Source organism: Manacus candei, unplaced genomic scaffold (assembly GCF_025592945.1).
Source record: "Manacus candei isolate 608988 ecotype Guabito, Panama unplaced genomic scaffold, ASM2559294v1 h1tg000064l, whole genome shotgun sequence".
NCBI classification, from domain to species: Eukaryota; Metazoa; Chordata; class Aves; order Passeriformes; family Pipridae; genus Manacus; species Manacus candei.
This window is the reverse complement of record NW_026138112.1, coordinates 2,437,854-2,455,620: the sequence shown is the minus strand read 5'-3', so window position 1 is coordinate 2,455,620 and position 17,767 is coordinate 2,437,854. Positions and strand designations below refer to the sequence as shown.

General features: G+C 52.1%; 1 protein-coding gene across 2 annotated transcripts; it reads right to left on the bottom strand.

Annotated features, from left to right (window-relative positions):
- Positions 1-722: 722 nt before the first annotated feature.
- MLEC (malectin) lies at positions 723-13,187 on the bottom strand. Of its 2 annotated transcripts, XM_051805456.1 has the most exons (5): positions 12,953-13,184; positions 9,571-9,749; positions 8,061-8,237; positions 7,847-7,904; positions 723-6,667 (listed from the first exon to the last, which is right to left on the bottom strand). In XM_051805456.1, exons 1-5 carry the CDS (start codon positions 13,149-13,151, stop codon positions 6,438-6,440), a joined length of 843 nt encoding a protein of 280 aa, XP_051661416.1. In that variant the 5' UTR covers positions 13,152-13,184; the 3' UTR covers positions 723-6,437. The 2 variants fall into 2 exon arrangements, with proteins under 2 accessions (XP_051661416.1, XP_051661417.1); XM_051805457.1 differs by lacking the exons at positions 7,847-7,904; positions 8,061-8,237 and having other exon boundaries at positions 12,953-13,187.
- Positions 13,188-17,767: the final 4,580 nt, after the last annotated feature.

The following is a 17,767-nucleotide window of genomic DNA, read 5'->3' as shown; positions in this document are numbered from 1 at the left end:
GGATGCATTTCCTCCCAAAGAGGGGCAGCCCACCAGCCCACCTCCAGCCCTTTGGGGAACTGGGGCAAGAACAAGAAACATCTGCATCCTCTTTTCAGTCTCCAGCCAACACTGAACACGCTCACCATGAGCAGAAGCACATTTAGAGCAGTGGTTAGTGATATTTGCTGCTGCTTGTGAGCAGAACGCACCTCCTACTGCCAACCAAAAGCTATTTCACAAAAACCTGTCCAGCCAATGCTCCTAAACCCTCCTCACTGCATGGGGTCGGTCCCTCCATCCTGTGCCTTGGGAAGGACACAGCCAGGCTGTCTGGAAGAGCAGCTGCTCTGCATGGGGCCAGGGCCCCTTGTACCCCCAGATCAGGCACCTAGAACACAAAGGTGCTGCCTTCTCTCTGCTCTAGCTCCAGCCCCGCCTGCCCACCTCTGATGCAGTTTCAAGCTGAAATGGGGGCAGCTTGCAAAGCCCCAGAAGGCAGATTACATCTCTGGCGCTCCTTATCTGAGCAGGAAGCAACAAGGTCTGCATCAGCACTTTTAACAGGATGTTGTACCATTCAACTTGCACTTAATAGCCCAAAATGACTGGCAAGAGAACACCAGGGCTGTGCCAACACCAGGGCTGTGGCGGAGGCCGTGTCAGGGAGAGGCTCTGGGTTTAAAAACCAGAGGGGGCTCCTCTGCCCCTACCACCAGAAAAGAGGGACCATCTCATCCAAGTGACAATATAATTTTGTTTATTTTCCTTTAGCACACTGCTGGTCAAACTGCCAGACAGTAGATTTCAGAACATTCCCTCAACCAAACATCCTGGGGAAATTAAAAAATAAAACTGCTACCGTGTACCAAAAATAAAATAACCCACCCCCACACACCCGTCTTTCCCCCCAAACTAGTCCCTGCAAAGCCGATGCAATCAGAAATAGATATCTGTGCTTTTCACCCAGGGGCCAAGCTCGCTGCAAAACAAACTAAAAAAATGTCACTGCAAGTTGTTAGAACACAAAGCAATGGACAGTAAAATAAAAAAATCCTCCTTAAAACCCCTTTGTACTGGTGACAGACACAGATGGGAATCTCTCCCCACACTGCTTTAGTCTTTACAGGTAACTCTCAGACCTGCAGCTTTACCTAGTTTGTGATGTGTCCTTAATGCCAAGGGTATGGGTTACTTCCACACATCCCCAGCCAGGCACTATGGAGTGGTGGGACCATCTGCCAATGCTAAAAGTGCTGCACTGATGGGACCCAAACACCACTGTCACCTCTCACAGTCCTGGCTACTGCCTCCTGCCACGAGCACAAATCCTGCCTCTGCTCTCACAGGCTCCGGGGTTGCTTTACCAAAAGCTCTGAAGACACAAAGCCCCAGAGGAAACCACAAAAAATTCAAGCCCTCACTTGCCAGTAAGTTTCCAGCTGCTGTTTTGCTCCAGCACCCCAGCACAGGAACTGCCACGGTGTGACAGAACAGCCATGGCAGCACAGGAAAAACATATCCCCCTTACTTGTGACTGGGAACAACTCCAGGGCAGAGATCCTGCATTTCCTGGATTCACACTCTCCCAGTTAAAAACTGGTTCAAGCTGTACTTTGCCCCTCGCCTTCAAATCTCCATCACACGAACTCTTTAGCAGAGACCTTTGATGTTTGCAAAAGATTATTCACATGTTCTAATCAGCCAGCACTGTTTCTAGGAGGGAGGAAAGCATGTGTTTTGTTGAAATTTTTTTTTTATATATAAAGCACTTTTTGAGAAACAAACAAAAAAAAAATCAAAACCTATCAATAACCTGCAGTAGCATCCCATTGATCAGACTGGGGACAGCATCGTCACATCCCTCCCCCTCCCTCATCTTCCCCTCAATCTTCAAAAATAGTATTTAATATACAGCAATAAACTCTGAGCAAGCCAGAGTCCCGGAAGACATGGACCTGCTTTCACCTCTCCCATCCAGCCCAGCACCTTTCAATGCTACTTATACTCCTGGGACAAATCCTTTGGATCCAAGATGAGTGCACGTGCCCCAGACCTGCTGGGCAGCGTGAAGCAGAGGTGCAGCACGGGAGGCCCACTCGTGTGATCACGTTTCTGAGCCTTCCCAGCTCCAGCCTGGTGTGTTTGTGCCGTTTGAGAACACTTGTGTGAGCCTACTTGGGACCAGCCGGTGAGGACAGACTGGTGGAACCAGGCCGACGGTAAAATGGCATCCTTGAATTGTATTAGGCTTTGGCATTTGTTGGGGAGATGCAGAAGTGCCAGTAGGTAAATTAGCTCAGTGCTGGCCCAGCTCCCATTTCCCTTGGATTCTCAGCGGGGGTATTTCCCTCCTCACCATAAGTGCAAGAAGCAGACGGATCTCTCCCACATTTGAGCACCAAACAGAGCCTGAAACATTTGGTACTTTGCAGCTGTTCAGTATCTGTCTCACAACAAGGGCTGAACCTGCTCTGATGGTCCTCTCCCTCCTCCTGCTGTTTTCCATCAGCAACAGGCCTGCACAGCCCAGAGTTCCCATATCAAGACACTTCCCTGGCTGTTGCAATCCCATTTCAACTTAGGGAAGGCCAAGGGACAACACACAGGTCCCTGCTCCCTGTTCAGACCTGAACAGCACAGGGCAAGACCTCAGCAAGTAAATTTGGGGCGTGGGACCCCCCAAACATCCCTCTGCACCCAGAAGCTGTAAGCACCAGGACCCAGCCATGACTCACTCAGCTCTGAACTGCACAGACACACAGGCACCAGACTGTCTGGAAGTTCTCCATCCTGCCTTCAGGAGATTTCTGGGACCTGAAGGAGCTCTTCCAGTTCTCCCATCCCTTGTTAGGCTTTTCTTCCATTGATCTCAAGGGCTGGAAACAAAGATATTCGCTCACAGTTCTCTGCTTCAGCTGTGACCTCCAGAGGTGGCATCCAGGGACAGGGAGACAGTCCCCAGCTGATCTCAAGGGCAGGGAATGTCTGTCCCTTGGGGAAAAAGAAAAAACTCAGAAGCTCCTTAAAAAAAAAAGAAGCTCCTTCAAATAGACTTTAATTCAAAGCCTGAGACAAAGGCACCAAAAAGAGAAGGGAATTCATTTGGGTTTCTGCTCACTGCCACCTGGGACACTCAAAAGGGTCAGAGATGTTTAGTTACACACACAGAAGAGGAAAAGGGCCTGGCTTAAAGGAGGGGCTGATGGGGCAATTAAAATAGGCTTTGAAACCACCATGCTGAGACTGCATCCAGGCCCGAAACATGATCAAAGGTGTCATTTGCCCTTTATTAAGTGGAAGCTTTATTAAAATTACCTTATCTGCCCCTTTCTACACAACATGAATCAAGCCAGGTCTGTTCTGACCCAGCTCCTCACACTGCTGTGCTCCATGTGCCTGCTGCTGGTGGGAGGAATCAGCACAAACAGGCTTGTCTCTAACCTGCCTCACTTAAACAGTGTCTTGGATATTCCCTCAAACACCCATTCTGGAAAGCTACAGACAGCCCAAACTTTTTCTTTCCCTGCTCAGGACCCATTTATCTGGCTTGCAGATACTAGCCAGAGATGGCAAGGGAAGCCAGAGTACACCATTCCCAGCAAGGTGCTGACTGGTCACCCTCTACCACCCTCTGTGCTCCCACATGCTCTGTTTGAAGGCTCCTTCAAGGCAAACCTGTCAGGAGGGGGTGGATCAACAAGGAAACTGCTCATAGCACCTTAACAGGGTCAGGAACCACCCAGACACCAGCTTTGTAGTGACAAAGATGCATAAAACCAGAGTCAAAACAACTAAATTGAAGCCATGAACTATTCTTCCTCCCTATTCTTATTCAAATCAGACAGATTCATTTAAACTGAGCAACTGGAACACAACATCACACTGCACAGCTCTGCCTTGGGGCAGCTGATGGCACCAAATGGATGCCCTGGCTGCCAGGAAAGGCTGGGATAAACTACCCTAGAAGACTTGTCTCCGACTTTTGCACATCTAAATGCACACCCCTTTTCCCATGCCAGGCAAGGTGCAGAGATTACTGGGTGAGCCACAAGAAGCCGAGTGATTCCTTGCTTCAAGGATGCTCAAATAAAATGCAACCTAAAAGGCCTGGAGGAGAGCAGCTCCTTACAGAGACGCCTGTTTTCAACCCCGGGTTCTTTGCTTAACAAATCAGCGCAGTTCATGCTTCTCAAAACTGATAAAGATCTAAATGTCTCTGTGCTCCAGTTAGAGCAATCCCAAAAACGCTGGAGAATCCCTGCAGGCGCTGTCACTGAACAAAACAGAGCTCGTATTTTATGAGTTTTATAAGTATTAGGATTTTAACAGCAGCTAGAAGATGAAGCAGAACACTTCAAGCTTACCACCTTTTCATCCTAAGGTTTGTTCTTTAGAATTTGCTCTCCTTAAAGCTTGTCTTCCCCTTTAACTAGGGCAGGGACTCTTGCTTCTCCCAAACTGGCTGTTGCCATTTATGCAGTTGGAGAGAAGATAATTAAGATCCTGCTTGCTTTTCAGCTCACAGAGACAGAATTAGGGTCAGGCCTATAGCAGTGATGTGTGTGATCAGAAAAGGTTCAGTGGCACTGCTGCAGAGAGCACTTTGTCACCTCCCCCAGCTCCCAGCCTGAAGCCCCTGAGCTGACAGCTCCTATCACAGCTTGAGGGTAAGGAGGGAGCGAAGGCTTCAGCTGCCTGGGCCCAGCAGAAGAGAAAAGGCTGCTCCTCCAGGTCCCTCTCCAGAAACAATGCAATTCTGCTGACCGTGCTCAGCTCAAAGAAAGGCTGAGCCACCACAGGGGATCAAACCTAGGAACAACTGCTGAGAAAACACAGGCCCAGAGAGGCAGAGCAGCACAGAGGTCACTGCTCAGTGCCACTGCTCGTGGAAAGACAGAACACTTCTGAGGACAATGGAGAGAGCGTGAGGTAAAGCGTTCTGTGAGCCCAGAGCTCAGCGGCATCGAAGCTGACCCACAGGGACCCAATCCTGCCTAGGACAGATCCTTCTCCAGCACAGAATATCTCCCTCCTGCCAGCCAGAAATGCTCAACATGTTGGAGGCCAAAACCATGGAAAGGCAGCTCCTCGGGGCCTGCAGCTCTGGATCAGCAGGAGCAGCAGCAGCTTTCACTCTGTTCAGCCTCTGTCAGGCAGGCACAGGCTCTGCATGTGGAAACAAAAGCCTCTTGCAGAAACATCCCTGGGGAAAGCAGGTGACCTTTTCTCCAGTGTTCTGCTCACTTTCAGATCTCTGGATGGCAACAAACCACCTTGCTCTCCAGGACTGAAATGTTGGACATCTGCCCCTTTGCTACGCTGCCTGAATATGCAAGAGGCCGAGCTCACTGTAAACATTGACCAGCTCCACTTCTCACTGCTGCAAGGAGGCCTGATCCCTACACAGGGAATGAGAGCTCACAGGGAGCATCCACCAGGTTGCTCCCCTCTGTCCTACAGCACAGGTTGTTCAGAGTCATGGAGAAGGGAGCTAACCCTCAGGAAGGTCAAGGAACAAGTCCTTGACCAGGTTCCTCTCTAGGTCACCTGATTCTCAGCTTCTTCCAAAGGAGAGGTCACTTGCTAGAAAGGGCAAAACAAGGAACTGGGCTTGAAACAAAACCTTCGAAAATAAAAGGATATTAAAGGAAACAAAAGCCATAATCAATAATCAATACAGAAAACAAGTGCATCTGATCAGACGCCAACAACGTCAGCCTCTCGCAGGCTACAGCAGAATCCCTCTGCGATGGAACAGACACGGCAACTGCCAAACTAGGAAAGTCTCTCCCAACTGGTGCAGCAAATCAGGCCGGATAAATCCCTCTGCTCCTGGTGCAGCTCGCAGTCCTAGGAGGGGACTGTCTCCACGAAGGCTGGGTGGAGAGCTGGAGTCTTGGGATCTTCAGGCAGGCGAGTACCATACATCGTGCCGCACACATTCAGGGAGATGCTGAGTCAGGCTCTGTCCTCCATAGTCGTTTGACACCCAACAGCACCACAACACTTCCACGCTCCTGGACGTGTACCCAGGCCTTGTTTTAAGAGCTGCTTCCCTGATTAAGGAACCGTATTCCACCCAGTAAAGGCAGAGATCTCGCAGCACATTGCTATCCCTCAGTGTGGGAAGTGGCCCAGGACTGGTAGCATCAGCTTTCAACAGCCCAGAACACAGCCAGCCAGGACTCAGTTCATTCTCGGATGCCCCAGGGAGAACTGGAGCCTGCACATGGTGCAAAGGGGAAGGCGAGGGCCTTGCTGCTTGCTGGCAGGGGGAAGGTAAGCTCCCTCTTACCTGGACCTGCTATTCATTGCTATTCATTCCAAATGAATCATCTTTTTTTTCTTTTTTTTTTTCCTTAAATTATGAACAATATGGAGAAATTGAAAGCAACCGTGTTTGGTCCAACTCCTTCCCTCCCAGCCCCTGGGCTGATGCACTGTGGGGCTTGCTCTCACAACCGGCAGAGGCAGAAGAGGGTAGGAATGAAGACACCAAAGGCCACCAGTATAGGAAACATGAGGCTGCTGTTGTCCGAGGCATAGGGGTTTGGTGTGCGTGGGCCTGACTGAACCCGGTTCTTATTTGCCTGTTTTTTGACACTGGAGCCATCGTCATACTCATCTTCGTCATCGTCTTCCTCTTTTTTCTCCAGACCAGGGTGCGGCTGCAGCTTTGGGACATCTGTTGGACAAGACAAAAGGTTGCAATGACACAGGATGTGAATTGGGAGATCACTGGAGACACTCCCTTCCTTCCCCTCTCCCTGATCCAACATGAACACGGGCAAGAGGGCACCTGACACCACACTGAAACCACAACCAGAACACCCCAGAAGACAGGAACATCCTCCCTCACAGAGGATCACACCACTGTTTCTTTTCTCCATGAGGTAAGAGCATCCAAAAATCCAGTCTGCAAAAAAAACCTACATCCTTCCACCCCCTCCAGGTGTCACACAGAGAAGTTAATGCACAGAGCACACAGTCAGATACTGCAGCCGCTCAGGGAGATCTAAGCAAGAACAAGCACCTGCCACCTGCAGGACCAGCAGATACAGGTGCAAACAGGAAATGGAAAACCCTTTCCATGAACAGTCCTACCCCACATCACTGCACCCCCCAACCCCACAGCTACCAGAGCAACACGGTCCTACTCCACTCAAATCCAGCCCTCTGAGCTTGGGGTCTGAACTGCAGGTCTCCCACACAGCAAAGTGCCACCTGGCCACAAGGTTCTCACCAAATCTTCAGCATCACTTGGAAATCTGACTAACAGTAAAGTAAAATGATGGTTTGGTGAGAGGGGTCCTAAACACCCCCTGTTCAGGAGCCAGAGGGGCTTCCAGTCCAGCACACTTACAAAGAGTGTGATGGAAGTACAAGAACTTTTCTAGCACTCCCCACTGCTACCCAGAGGATCTGATACCCAGTAAGAAAACACTGCCTTGTCCTCAAGCTGAGAAGGCAAAACGAAGCTCCAGGTAAGAAACACTTAACTACTAGCTAAAAGAACTCTGTAAATTACTTGTCTGCAGGGCTGCTGCTGACATCCAAGGCCAGAGGGAATGCATCTGTAGCTATAAGCTGAGACTGACCAGATGTGTTCTCTTTTCTCCCCCATATACAGGAAGTTCCAAAACAAACTGACTTTTCTCGTTCCAAAATGACAGAATTTGTGACTTGGAGGAGAACGAGGACATTACACACCTACTTCATTCCACAACTGCACTCTGTGGGAACTCACTGAGAGAGAAACAATTTTGGCAGATGTGGGTCAGCAAGAGCTATGATCTCATAGTCTGAGAAGCAACAGGCTGCTCTCCAAGGGGGAAGAGCCTTCTGGCTCAAAACCTGTGCTTACCTTCCACTGTTCCTTGCAGAATGTATAGGGCACAGATTTTCGGATTGTCATAGTAGCCCTAGAGAAAGCAAAGGCAGCAGTCAGTGCTGCAGTTCTGAGGCAAGGAATGGTCTCCCCACATCCCATCCCCTCTCCTCCAGCACAGAGCTGCACTGCACAGCTGGGGAACAAGGAGAAAGGGAAGATCAGGGCTCTGCCCTGGAAAGCTTATTACCTTTACAAACTCAATGTGGAGCTTCCCCGTGAACGTGGAAACCTCCCCCTGGACACTCAGCTTCCCCTTTTTGATACTCATGGGAATGATCTCATCGTGAGCTGTGCTGTGTCCAACTCTGTCAAAAATGTCCAAGTCTTTCACCACCACGTGGCCATTCAGGCGAACATCAAATACCTTCAGGGTGCAAGAAACGACAGAGAGTCAGAACAGATTCAGGTACGTGACAGCTGAAATAGGAACAGAACAGGAAAGGTCTCTGCTTGTTATGCGCCCACGACCTGAAAGCATTGTAAAATGCACTGCCCCACTCCCTTGGGAAGGATTCAAAGCCCAAAGCAGCCAGGTAGAGATACTGAAGCATTAACCTTGCTTTCAAATACCCTGGAACCTGCCTCCTCCTTTTAAAATCCCCCCTACATCTGCTGTTCTGAACTGAGGACAGAAGAATTTTATTCTGGTTTATTCATGCTTTTCTTTCACAACTTTCTTTCCACCTCCTGTCAGAGGACCTGCTCCTACCACCCCGGGGTGGCTGTGGCACACCACACCCTAGGGAGTGAAGCCATTTCTAACTAACAGCCTGCAGCAGAACAGAGAGGAGGAAACAAGCTGCTGAAGAACACAGGGTTTGAAGGAGGTAAAATGTTTAACTGCTAACCACATCTGTGAATTCATAGTGAAAGTCCTCCTCAGGGCTGCAATGACTCAAACTTCACTCAGCACCTGGGGAATCCCAGCAGAACCACATCAAGGAAGAGGAACCAAAGATGCCTCAGCCCTTCAGTCTAATCTGAAGCTGCTTTTTGCATCCGTTCTGTAAGCCAGCCCCACCAGTTCTGTTCCCTGAAATACCTCTCTGGCAGGAAGGCAGCACAGTGCTTAAGGAGATCAGCTCTAAAGAAGCTGATGGAGTCAAGGGAAAGACAGGCTATTACACAACCCACTCCTACCCCAATTTATCACAGGGTTTTGAGTTCTTTGTGCTTCTGTTTCCACCACTGCACACAAGGTATTTCAAAAGTGGACAAGAGCAATAAAGAGGGTGAATTTAATTTGTGTTTTCAGGATCAGACTGAACTACTATCAAGTCTTATTTCATTTGTAAAAATTGTTTTGAGTAGGTTCCAGATCACCTCCCTGCTTCAATCTGTGCAATACTTCCTCCAACACAACTGTGCTGTCACGGCAGGAACAACTGTTCAGGAAAAACGTAAAAAACCTCTTCAAAACCAGCACAGCCTAAACAGGTCATAAAACTCTATTGCTAGTTATGTTTAGTTGGACGTGGTTTTTGAATGCTTTGAAATGCAGTTTCCCAGTCTGACTGTATAGCTGGAACGTGGGAGAGAGCTCTAAAGTTTCAGAGCCCGTGAGAGCTCTCGGATCTAAGTTAACCACCAGTGCCTTACTTCACTCCTTCCTCCAGCATGCAAAGCAGCAGAGGCAACCTGAGAACACAGTCATAGCCAGGAACTCACATCAGAGACACACAGGAGCTGTTGCTTACCTTCTGTTGAGACTGTGCAAAATAGACCTCTGCAAACTTCAACACCAGCACATAGTCACCCTCCTCTTTGATGGGAACTTCATAGCCAAAGGTTTCCTCATTGTAGCGCTCGGTCTGGTACAGAATCTGGTCTTCTGCGTTGGACCGCAGGATTGGCAGCTTCATCCCGTAGTCAGAAGCTGGTTTTCAAGCACAAAAGAGTGAGAGGAGGGGTTAATTTCTGAGGCACATGCAAGAAACACTTCATATACTCTTACAGTGCTTAACTCCACAAGTGGCATTTGCATCCTTGTCAGACCCGTCTCCCCTCCTTGCTCTGACCAGGTGGCGGCACTACTGGAGCAGAAGCAGAGGGAGCCAAAGCCCTGGAACCCCAGCCCTGTAGGAAAACAGCTCTGGACCTGCTGCAGTCCAGACAAAGTAAATTCACTTGCACCATTTCAGAAAGAAGAGCTTGTTTCACAAATGGTGCACAAAGCCGAAAGACTTGGCCATTGGCTCTTGTTCCTAAGAGGAAAAACACCTAGAATATTTTTACGGTATTTTCAAATCTCAGAGTCTGAGTAGAAAACAAAAACAGCGGGCACAGGACTGACTTGACTCATTGATACAACAGATTTGAAGGTAACAGTTGATGGCATCAGGTTTTAGAGACTCATCCCCCTCAAGTGAAAGCCTAGGGGATGGCAGAAGTGTGAAAAGCATTAGGCATCTTACAACACCCTTTCTTCTCATTGCAGCCCTGCAATACTGTCAGCTTGAAGACAGGAAGAAGGAAGCAAGATACACAAGGATTTCAAGAGCACCAACAGCTCCATCAGCTGCTGTTCTCACAGCCACCCAGCTGAAGTGGGTGCTGTCTGCAGCCATCTGAACAGCCCCCTGAGAAGGGCCCAAACAACATTCCTAAACAGGACAATAACTGACAAAATAAGAGAAATCATAAAATTTGCCTCTTCTCACTGATTGTTTCACCACATCTCAAGCAGCCCCCAAAAGACTTTAACTCGACTTGGCATTTTATTGTGCCAGGGTTACTGTACAAATGCAAACTGATGCAATGCCTCCTGAGCTGCAAATCCAATGACTCCCCAGCGAAGCAGGGGCAGGAGGGAAGACTGTGGACACCATCTGCCCCCTGGCACTTGAGGCAGGAGAAGTTGATCCAGACGAAGTTCTCTGCTGACACTTACCACTTCCAACCCCATTTCCATGGGAACAGACACTGCATCAGCCAAGACAAAGCAAGAACTACTAACCCAGAGCACGTTGCCAAAGACGGAGCCAATGCAAACGAGTGAGAGGAAATTAATGCCAGTTCTTAGTCTCCTGTTTCACACAGAGCTGTTCAGGATCGTCTGCTTCTCTTTACCACCCGAACCTGGGCGCAAGGACTGAACACTCTAATCACCAGAAACACAGAGGGTGAAAAGTTTAACCTGTCCTCCCACACAGGTATTTCTGGCCAGCTACAGATTACAGTGACAGCGAACCAAGGACTCCACAGAAGTACGTTTCTATTAGAGGAAAGCCTGCACAGGAAGCAAGTCCTTTAATAGCCAAGAAGGTAACTGGAGAGGAAGACCTGTCACCTGCGTGTCAGAGCCCTGCTGACAGAGCTGTGGAGGCGAGCTGGGTTTCATTGCAGGCTGGGTGCTCACTGGGAGCAAGCAGTGCCCATCAAGCTGTAACACAACTATGCCTGGCACCTGCCTAATTCTGTAATTGCCATCAGCACATTCAGTCCTTCAGGGTACAGTGGCTGAACTGAGGCTTGAAAAAAAAGGTTTTAATTTGCCCAGAGGCAGGACAGCCCAGAATTACTATCCCTAGGTCATTTCCTCCCAGTCAGCCATATATTTCTGCTGAAGCCATTACATGCCTATCAACACAGAGGAACCCAGAGAAAACGAACAATGGTGCAATAAAAAGCCATTGAGGGAAATGCAGCTGAGAGCTCAAAGGGGTAAAGTCTTCACTGTGCCTGGCACCACTGGCTGAAGCAGAATTACTGCAATGGCCTGCTGTGCAGAGGAGACACCACAGGCTCTCCCCAAAGGAAGAACATGTCACAATGTGCTTGAGAAAGACCCTTTTTTCTCCTCAACTCAGAAATAAATTGTTCCAGTCCACAAGGACATTCAAGTGACACATGAGAGGCCTATGAAGGGAAGCTGACCTACAGCAGTCAAGGCACCTTGGGCAATTGGGGCGCCAGCTTCCATGGGTGCAAAAAACAAACCATATTAGAACTTAAATGTAACCTCCCCTGCATCCACTGTGCCCAAAAGGCTCTCCATTTGGGATAGCACTCATGCAGGGTAAGCAATGGCAGTGCCAGCTGCATAGCACAGGAAAGTCCTCACCATCCTACACGGAAACAGTGAAGGTTAGACTCAAAAGTCAACAGATAGCTCATCTTCTCCACACTCCACCTGGAAATGACTGCACAGCTAACTTTTTATACATCTGTGAATCAACTAAGTTTGGTGCACTAATTATCAGAAACATGCACGATTCATACAACTGGAGTGGTTTCAAAGGAAGTAAGAAAAGGTAACCCAAGTGCAGTATTAGTTCTGCATTCTGTTCTAACTAGTAGAGTGAAGATTTTACTGATCAGTAGCTAGAGCAGCTGATGATATCCCATCTGCCTCTACTTCTGCTTGTGTCCCTGCCCTTGAACACCCTGCCAGGACTGGGGCATGGAGCAGACCAGCCAGCTGCACCTTCCCCCTGCTCGGGCCCAGCAGGACCAGAACGCTGCAACCATCAGCCCGCACCGCCAGCGCTCCGGACCCGGCTGCGGAGGGCGGGCAGTGCGTGTTCTGACTGCAAGGTGCGTGCTGCGGGCTGGCTGCGAACCGGCAGGTCCTGCTGTGGAAGCCGGGCTGTTCAGTGGAAAACAGGAGAAAGAAGGATCCCGGCGGCCGCACGCGGCCAGGCTGGTAGCCTTTCCAGCCGAAATCCCACTCCAAGCCCGCGCGGAGCCACATCCCCCTGGCATTACACAACCCCGCAGCCTGAGGACACCATCCCGCAGGGCTCATCCCGCAGGGCTCATCTCGTCGCCTCCGGGGCCCCGGGTCCGCGGGGGCGGGGGATGCGGTCCCGGCTGGGCCCGGCGAGAGGACGGGGGTGGCCGCGGTCCCGCGGGTGACAAGTGCGGGCGCTCCCCGCGGGCCCCGCCGTCCCCGGGCGGCTGCGGGAGCGGAGCCCCCGCCGCGCTGCGGGAACACCCCCCGCTCTGCCGCGGGCCGGCAGCACGCGGGTCCCGCACCCCGCTGGCACGGCGGGACCCCACCGCGCCAGCGGAGCGGGACCCCGTGAGGAGCCCCGCCGACAACCCCCCCGCGCCCCCGGCGCGTCCCCCCGCCCTCACCTCGGCCCACGCGGCCCTCGAGCGGGTCCTTGCGGAAGTGGATGCCGTTCACGTCCACGTGGGCATCGCCGCCCGCGTTGACGGCCCAGACGACGCTGTCGGCGATGCCGCCCGCCGCGCCCCGCAGCAGCAGCAGCGGCGGCAGCAGCAGCAGCACGGGCGGCAGCAGCGGCGCCCCGCGCGCACCGGCGCCCACCATGTCGCGCTCCCGGCGCCGCGCCCGCCCCTTCCTGCCGCCGACAGGGGGCGGCCTGCCCTGCTGCCGGGGCGGGGCGCGCGCCGGCCAATCCGCGCGCCGCACCGCGAATATTAAATAACTGCCTGCCTGCTATTGGGCGGAAACGGATGTGTATTTGCATATTCATACGGCGGCGGGCCAATGGGAGGTGGCGGTGGGCAGGCGGGCTGAGCGGCGCGGGGCCGGTGGCTGGAGCGGGTCCCTGCGGGCCGGGGCGCGGGGCCGGGGCCGGGATCGGGACTGCCCGCGCGGGAAGGGAACGAGAGGGAACCGGCTCCGCAGAAAGGAGCGGGAGAGACAGACGGGGCTTCCCAGCGGTGTCCGCAGCGGGGACAGCCCGGCGAGCTGCTCTGCCCCGAGCGCCGGCCGCCTGGGCAGAGCCCGCCCCTCCGCGCCGCCAATCGCGGGGCTCCAGCGCGGCGGAGCGCGGGGCGGCGGCGGGAAGCGCGGCCGGCGGGTTGCCGTGGCAACGAGTGGCGCGGCGGAGCGGAGCGGAGCGGGCCCGGAGCGCTCGGGGAAGGGGCCGGGAGGGGAGCGAGGCAGCGGGAGCCCCGCCGCCGCGTCCCGCCAGCTCCGTGCCCGCTGCGCTCTGAACAGCAGCCCTCAGGCCTGGTTCGCTGCCCCGGTAGAACGCGCCGATTCTCCTGTTCGGCCCTGCCATGGAGGATGGGGGAAGGCAGCTGCCGCCCGCCCGGTAAGGAGCGAGGCGGCCAGTGGCGTGAAAGCACCTTGGAGCGCAGTAACCTGCATGAGAAGCAAAGCGGGCACTGAAGGGGGAGGCGGGAGGTGACCGTGACACGGCCAGTGGGGCTGCTCCCAGGGCTGCGCTTTACAGGAGAATGTAACATCATGTTTTTTTCTGGAGGACCTTGGCAAGGTCTTGGGAGGGCTGGAGTGAGACATCCCAGATGGAGGTTGAACGAAACTCAGTCCCTACACGGCGGGGGGAGCAAATAACTCAATGTTCGCCTCTGTGTTTGCCCTCCTGTCTGATCGCGGTGCTCCTCGAGGCGTCAGACACCGGTCAGGCCTCGGGGCTGTGCTCCAGGCACCGGCCGCATTAGCAGCGGCTGCTCCTGAGTCCCAGTGATGTTTTATTAATTTGAGTCTGCTACAAAGCATTTACTTTTAGAAATAAAGACTTTTGGTGCTGCAGATTGAGAATTAAACGGGTTTGTTGCTTTTGTAATGCACTTGGGGGCCTCTTAACCGGCCACAGCCTTGGAGAAGTGAACTGTTTTGGGGGGTGCGTAACCACCCTGCTCCCCAGCCTGCTCTCCCCATGCCAGAGTGTGCCCCAGAGCATGTTCCTGCTGCTGTCACATCGGCTCTTGGGCTTGTGATATAACTAGACTAGGGCAAACATGGCACTGCTGTGCTCCCTTGCCAGCACTGCAGCCAGGAAGGGGTTCCTGAAGCTACAAGGTGCCTTAGGAAACCGCATCCAGAGGAGCAGCGTGAAACGCGCACGCTTAACACCTCTCCAGATTCAGCCACCTCATGCTGGTTCCTGGCAAATCATCTCAGCGCTACAGACCCCAGCCCTGGCAGCATCTGATAAAATCCAGGCTAATCTGCCATATCCCTGCTGTGTTTGTGACCTGTTGGGTGTCCCCCAAGTTCCGTTACCAAAGGAGTGCAGGCAGCCGTGGCCAGGACAATGCTGTCCAGTTGGCGAGGCCGAGGGAGGCCTCGTTAGAGCTCATTTGTACTGATTACAGACGATCCTCTCTAATCTCTCAGCTTAAACTGCGATGCACTCAGGTCAGGAGCACAACTTCAAAGCACATACACACTTTGTGTGTCACCAGGTGACTGCCACGAGCTATGAAAGTGAAGTGGGAAGAGGGATGGAGTAAATCATCAGCAGGCAGAGGGATGGCTGGGGCAGAGGTTACAGACAGCAAAGGGTGTGAATCCTCATATTTCCAGTCCTGAAACCCTCCAGGGCAGCAGAGGTCCCACTGAGGGCTGTGCGTGGCCCCGGTGGGCTGAGGCAGGTGACCCATTGCCCCCCCCGGTTCAGCAGGGCTTTGAACAGAGGGGAAACCCCCTCTCTTCCATCTGAGGACTCAGCCTTTTTAGAGGGCAAGGCATGGAGCATTGCAATACCTCCTCTGCCTGTCCAGGAAGAGCATCTTCTAATAACTATCGGGGGTGATCATTTCCCAAGAATCAGCAGCCTATCATGAAGCAAGAGGGATTAACTGAGCAGCAGTCAGTGAGGAGGGACAGTGTCTGTGCTCATCTAGGGGCAGGAGCCCTGGATCATGGGCTGGCCACAGCCCCTGGCAGAGGACAGCAGATATGCCATGTGGCCTGTGCCCATGATGTCCTACACTGCTGCCCTGAATCGATACTTGCAGTCACCAGCAAGTGATGCCAGCTTGTGCCCCAGATGTCAAAGGCTCTATCCTGTTACTAATCCACTGAGCCATCAGTCAGTCCCTTGATGCAGGCTGGATTTACACCAGTAACCTACAAGTGAAAGGCTCAGGGTCGTCTTCTCAATCCCTTGATCTCTCCCTGTCCCCTGCCAGCTATGCCAAAATGACTCAGTCTTGGATCAGTCCTGCCTGGTCTACCTACAGCCCTGATCATTCACAAATAATGTGGGGCACAGGTTTTGGGTATCAGCCATTTCCTGCTGTAAAATGGGACCAGGATTTGGAATGTCCAGAGACGTGTGTGTCAGAAGCAGACCTCATGGCTAATGAGACATCTAAGAAGTCAATGTGAGCCAGCCCCACTGCTTGGACCACCTCCTGAACAGCATGGGGCTACAGGGCTCAGGTGCCCAGAGAGGACCGGCTGTGCCCTGCCATGTGGAACCCTCTGGAAGCCTCTCTGGTACCAAATTGGAGATGAGAGTGAAAGGATTATCTCTGGAATTAGATTATTTAGATTGGAGCTTTAATCTCTGCCCCTGTCTGCACAAGAAAATAGTAAAACTCCCTGGGATTATTTGGGGTTTGTTGTGAAAGTAAAACCATACTGGCAGCAAGGGCTTCTGCTGGGAGAAAAAAAATATGAAGGCTTTTGAGACCTGTCCTGTCTGACCTGTTCACTGTATCATGGTGAGACCTGGCAGAACAAAGCTGCAGATGATTTGGCAGACTCAGCTTTCCTCAGAAGTAGCTGTGGCTCCAGGACTGCCTCTGCAATGACACAAAGGTGTCCTGCAGCCACCCTTCCCCTGGTGCTGGTGTCTGGAAAACAAGAACAGCTCTGCCACGGTGCAGACACAGGGACCTGCCTAAGTGAAAATGGCTGTAGTTTGCAGAGAACATCCTCACCCACTGTGATGCTGCACTGTGGATGAGTGCAGCCTCTAGAAATGGGGTTACCATTTTAAATAAATTAAGACTGTGTCCTGCCATCTGACTCTGTGGGCAAAAGACGTGTCTGGTCAGAGCAGAGTCTGGGAAGGAGCAGGCAGAGGCAGCCACCACACTTGTGGCCTCTGACTGCCCACTGGGCTTGTGCACACTGACTGTGGCACAAAGCATGTGCCCTGAGCTGTCACTGGTCCCCAGGGGCAGGCACAGCTCTGCAGCACAGCTGTCCTCCTGCTCTGCATGCACAAGCAGCTCCTTCCTCAACAGGCTCCACTGTAAGTGAAGCACAGTTGTGGACCAGCACTCCCTTTGGCAGACACCAGCCTGCACAGGTCTCTCCCTCCCCTATAAATGTGACCCTAAGCACATTTATAACTTCCCAGGACTCTGGACTCTGTTCCATTTATCACCCTCACCTCCTAATCACAATACAGCTGCTGTGCCAGTAAATGTAGAGATCTGTAAATATCCATTTTCCAATTTCTTGGCTCACACACACATTTCTAAATGGGACCAGCTCCATAGATACACACACATAGTTTGCATACACCCACTTGCACACAAACTCTTCTGCTGCTGCACTCCCAGGTGCCCATCTGCACTCCTGGCTTTTACCTGCACACACACAAACTTTTCCCAGTGCACACAGCTGTGCAAACACAAGTATACACACACACACACACACAAATATAAGAGAAAACAGTTTTTCCATTACTGGGATATCAGCCATCTCTGCAGCTATGCTGGTTGGCACAGCAACAGGAAGACAGAAGAGAAAATCCTCCTTTGGGATATGGATTTGTAGACCCCAAGATTTTGGAAGAGAACCTGGAAGTGAAAGATTGGAGATGGAGGAAGCAGGAAGATATTGGTCCTTAACCTTCCAGTTGGATTAAAGAGACAGAGAGGAAAACAGCTCCCAGTCACACTGAGGAAAACAGAGCAATGATGATGCCCTTTGAAGCCAAGCAGAAATTAGTGCTGGCAACTTGTGAGCGAGCCTCTGCATAGAGAAAGGGGACAACTATAAGACTGGTAGAGTAGGGGAAGGGAGTGGTAGGTTGAGACCATCTTGGGGAAAGGGGAAGGAGGATAAGCACTTGATGTGTCTGGAAGCAGCTGGTAGGGCCTGGAGGCTGCTGTCGTGGTCACCGCTGCAGACACGGGCACACAGCCCCACTGTACATGTGCTCACAGTTGTGTTTGAAATGGTCTGAAAGTGTAATGGGGTGGCTATTG

Coding starts and splice junctions, on each gene's coding strand:
- MLEC (XM_051805456.1), bottom strand. CDS start 13,151: ATGGTGGGCGCCGGTGCGCGCGGGGCGCCGCTGCTGCCGCCCGTGCTG. Junction 8,238..9,570: donor TTGCACAGTCTCAACAGAAG/GTAAGCAACAGC, acceptor TGCACCCTGAAG/GTATTTGATGTTCGCCTGAA. Junction 6,668..7,846: donor TCTGCAAGGAACAGTGGAAG/GTAAGCACAGGT, acceptor CTTGTCCAACAG/ATGTCCCAAAGCTGCAGCCG.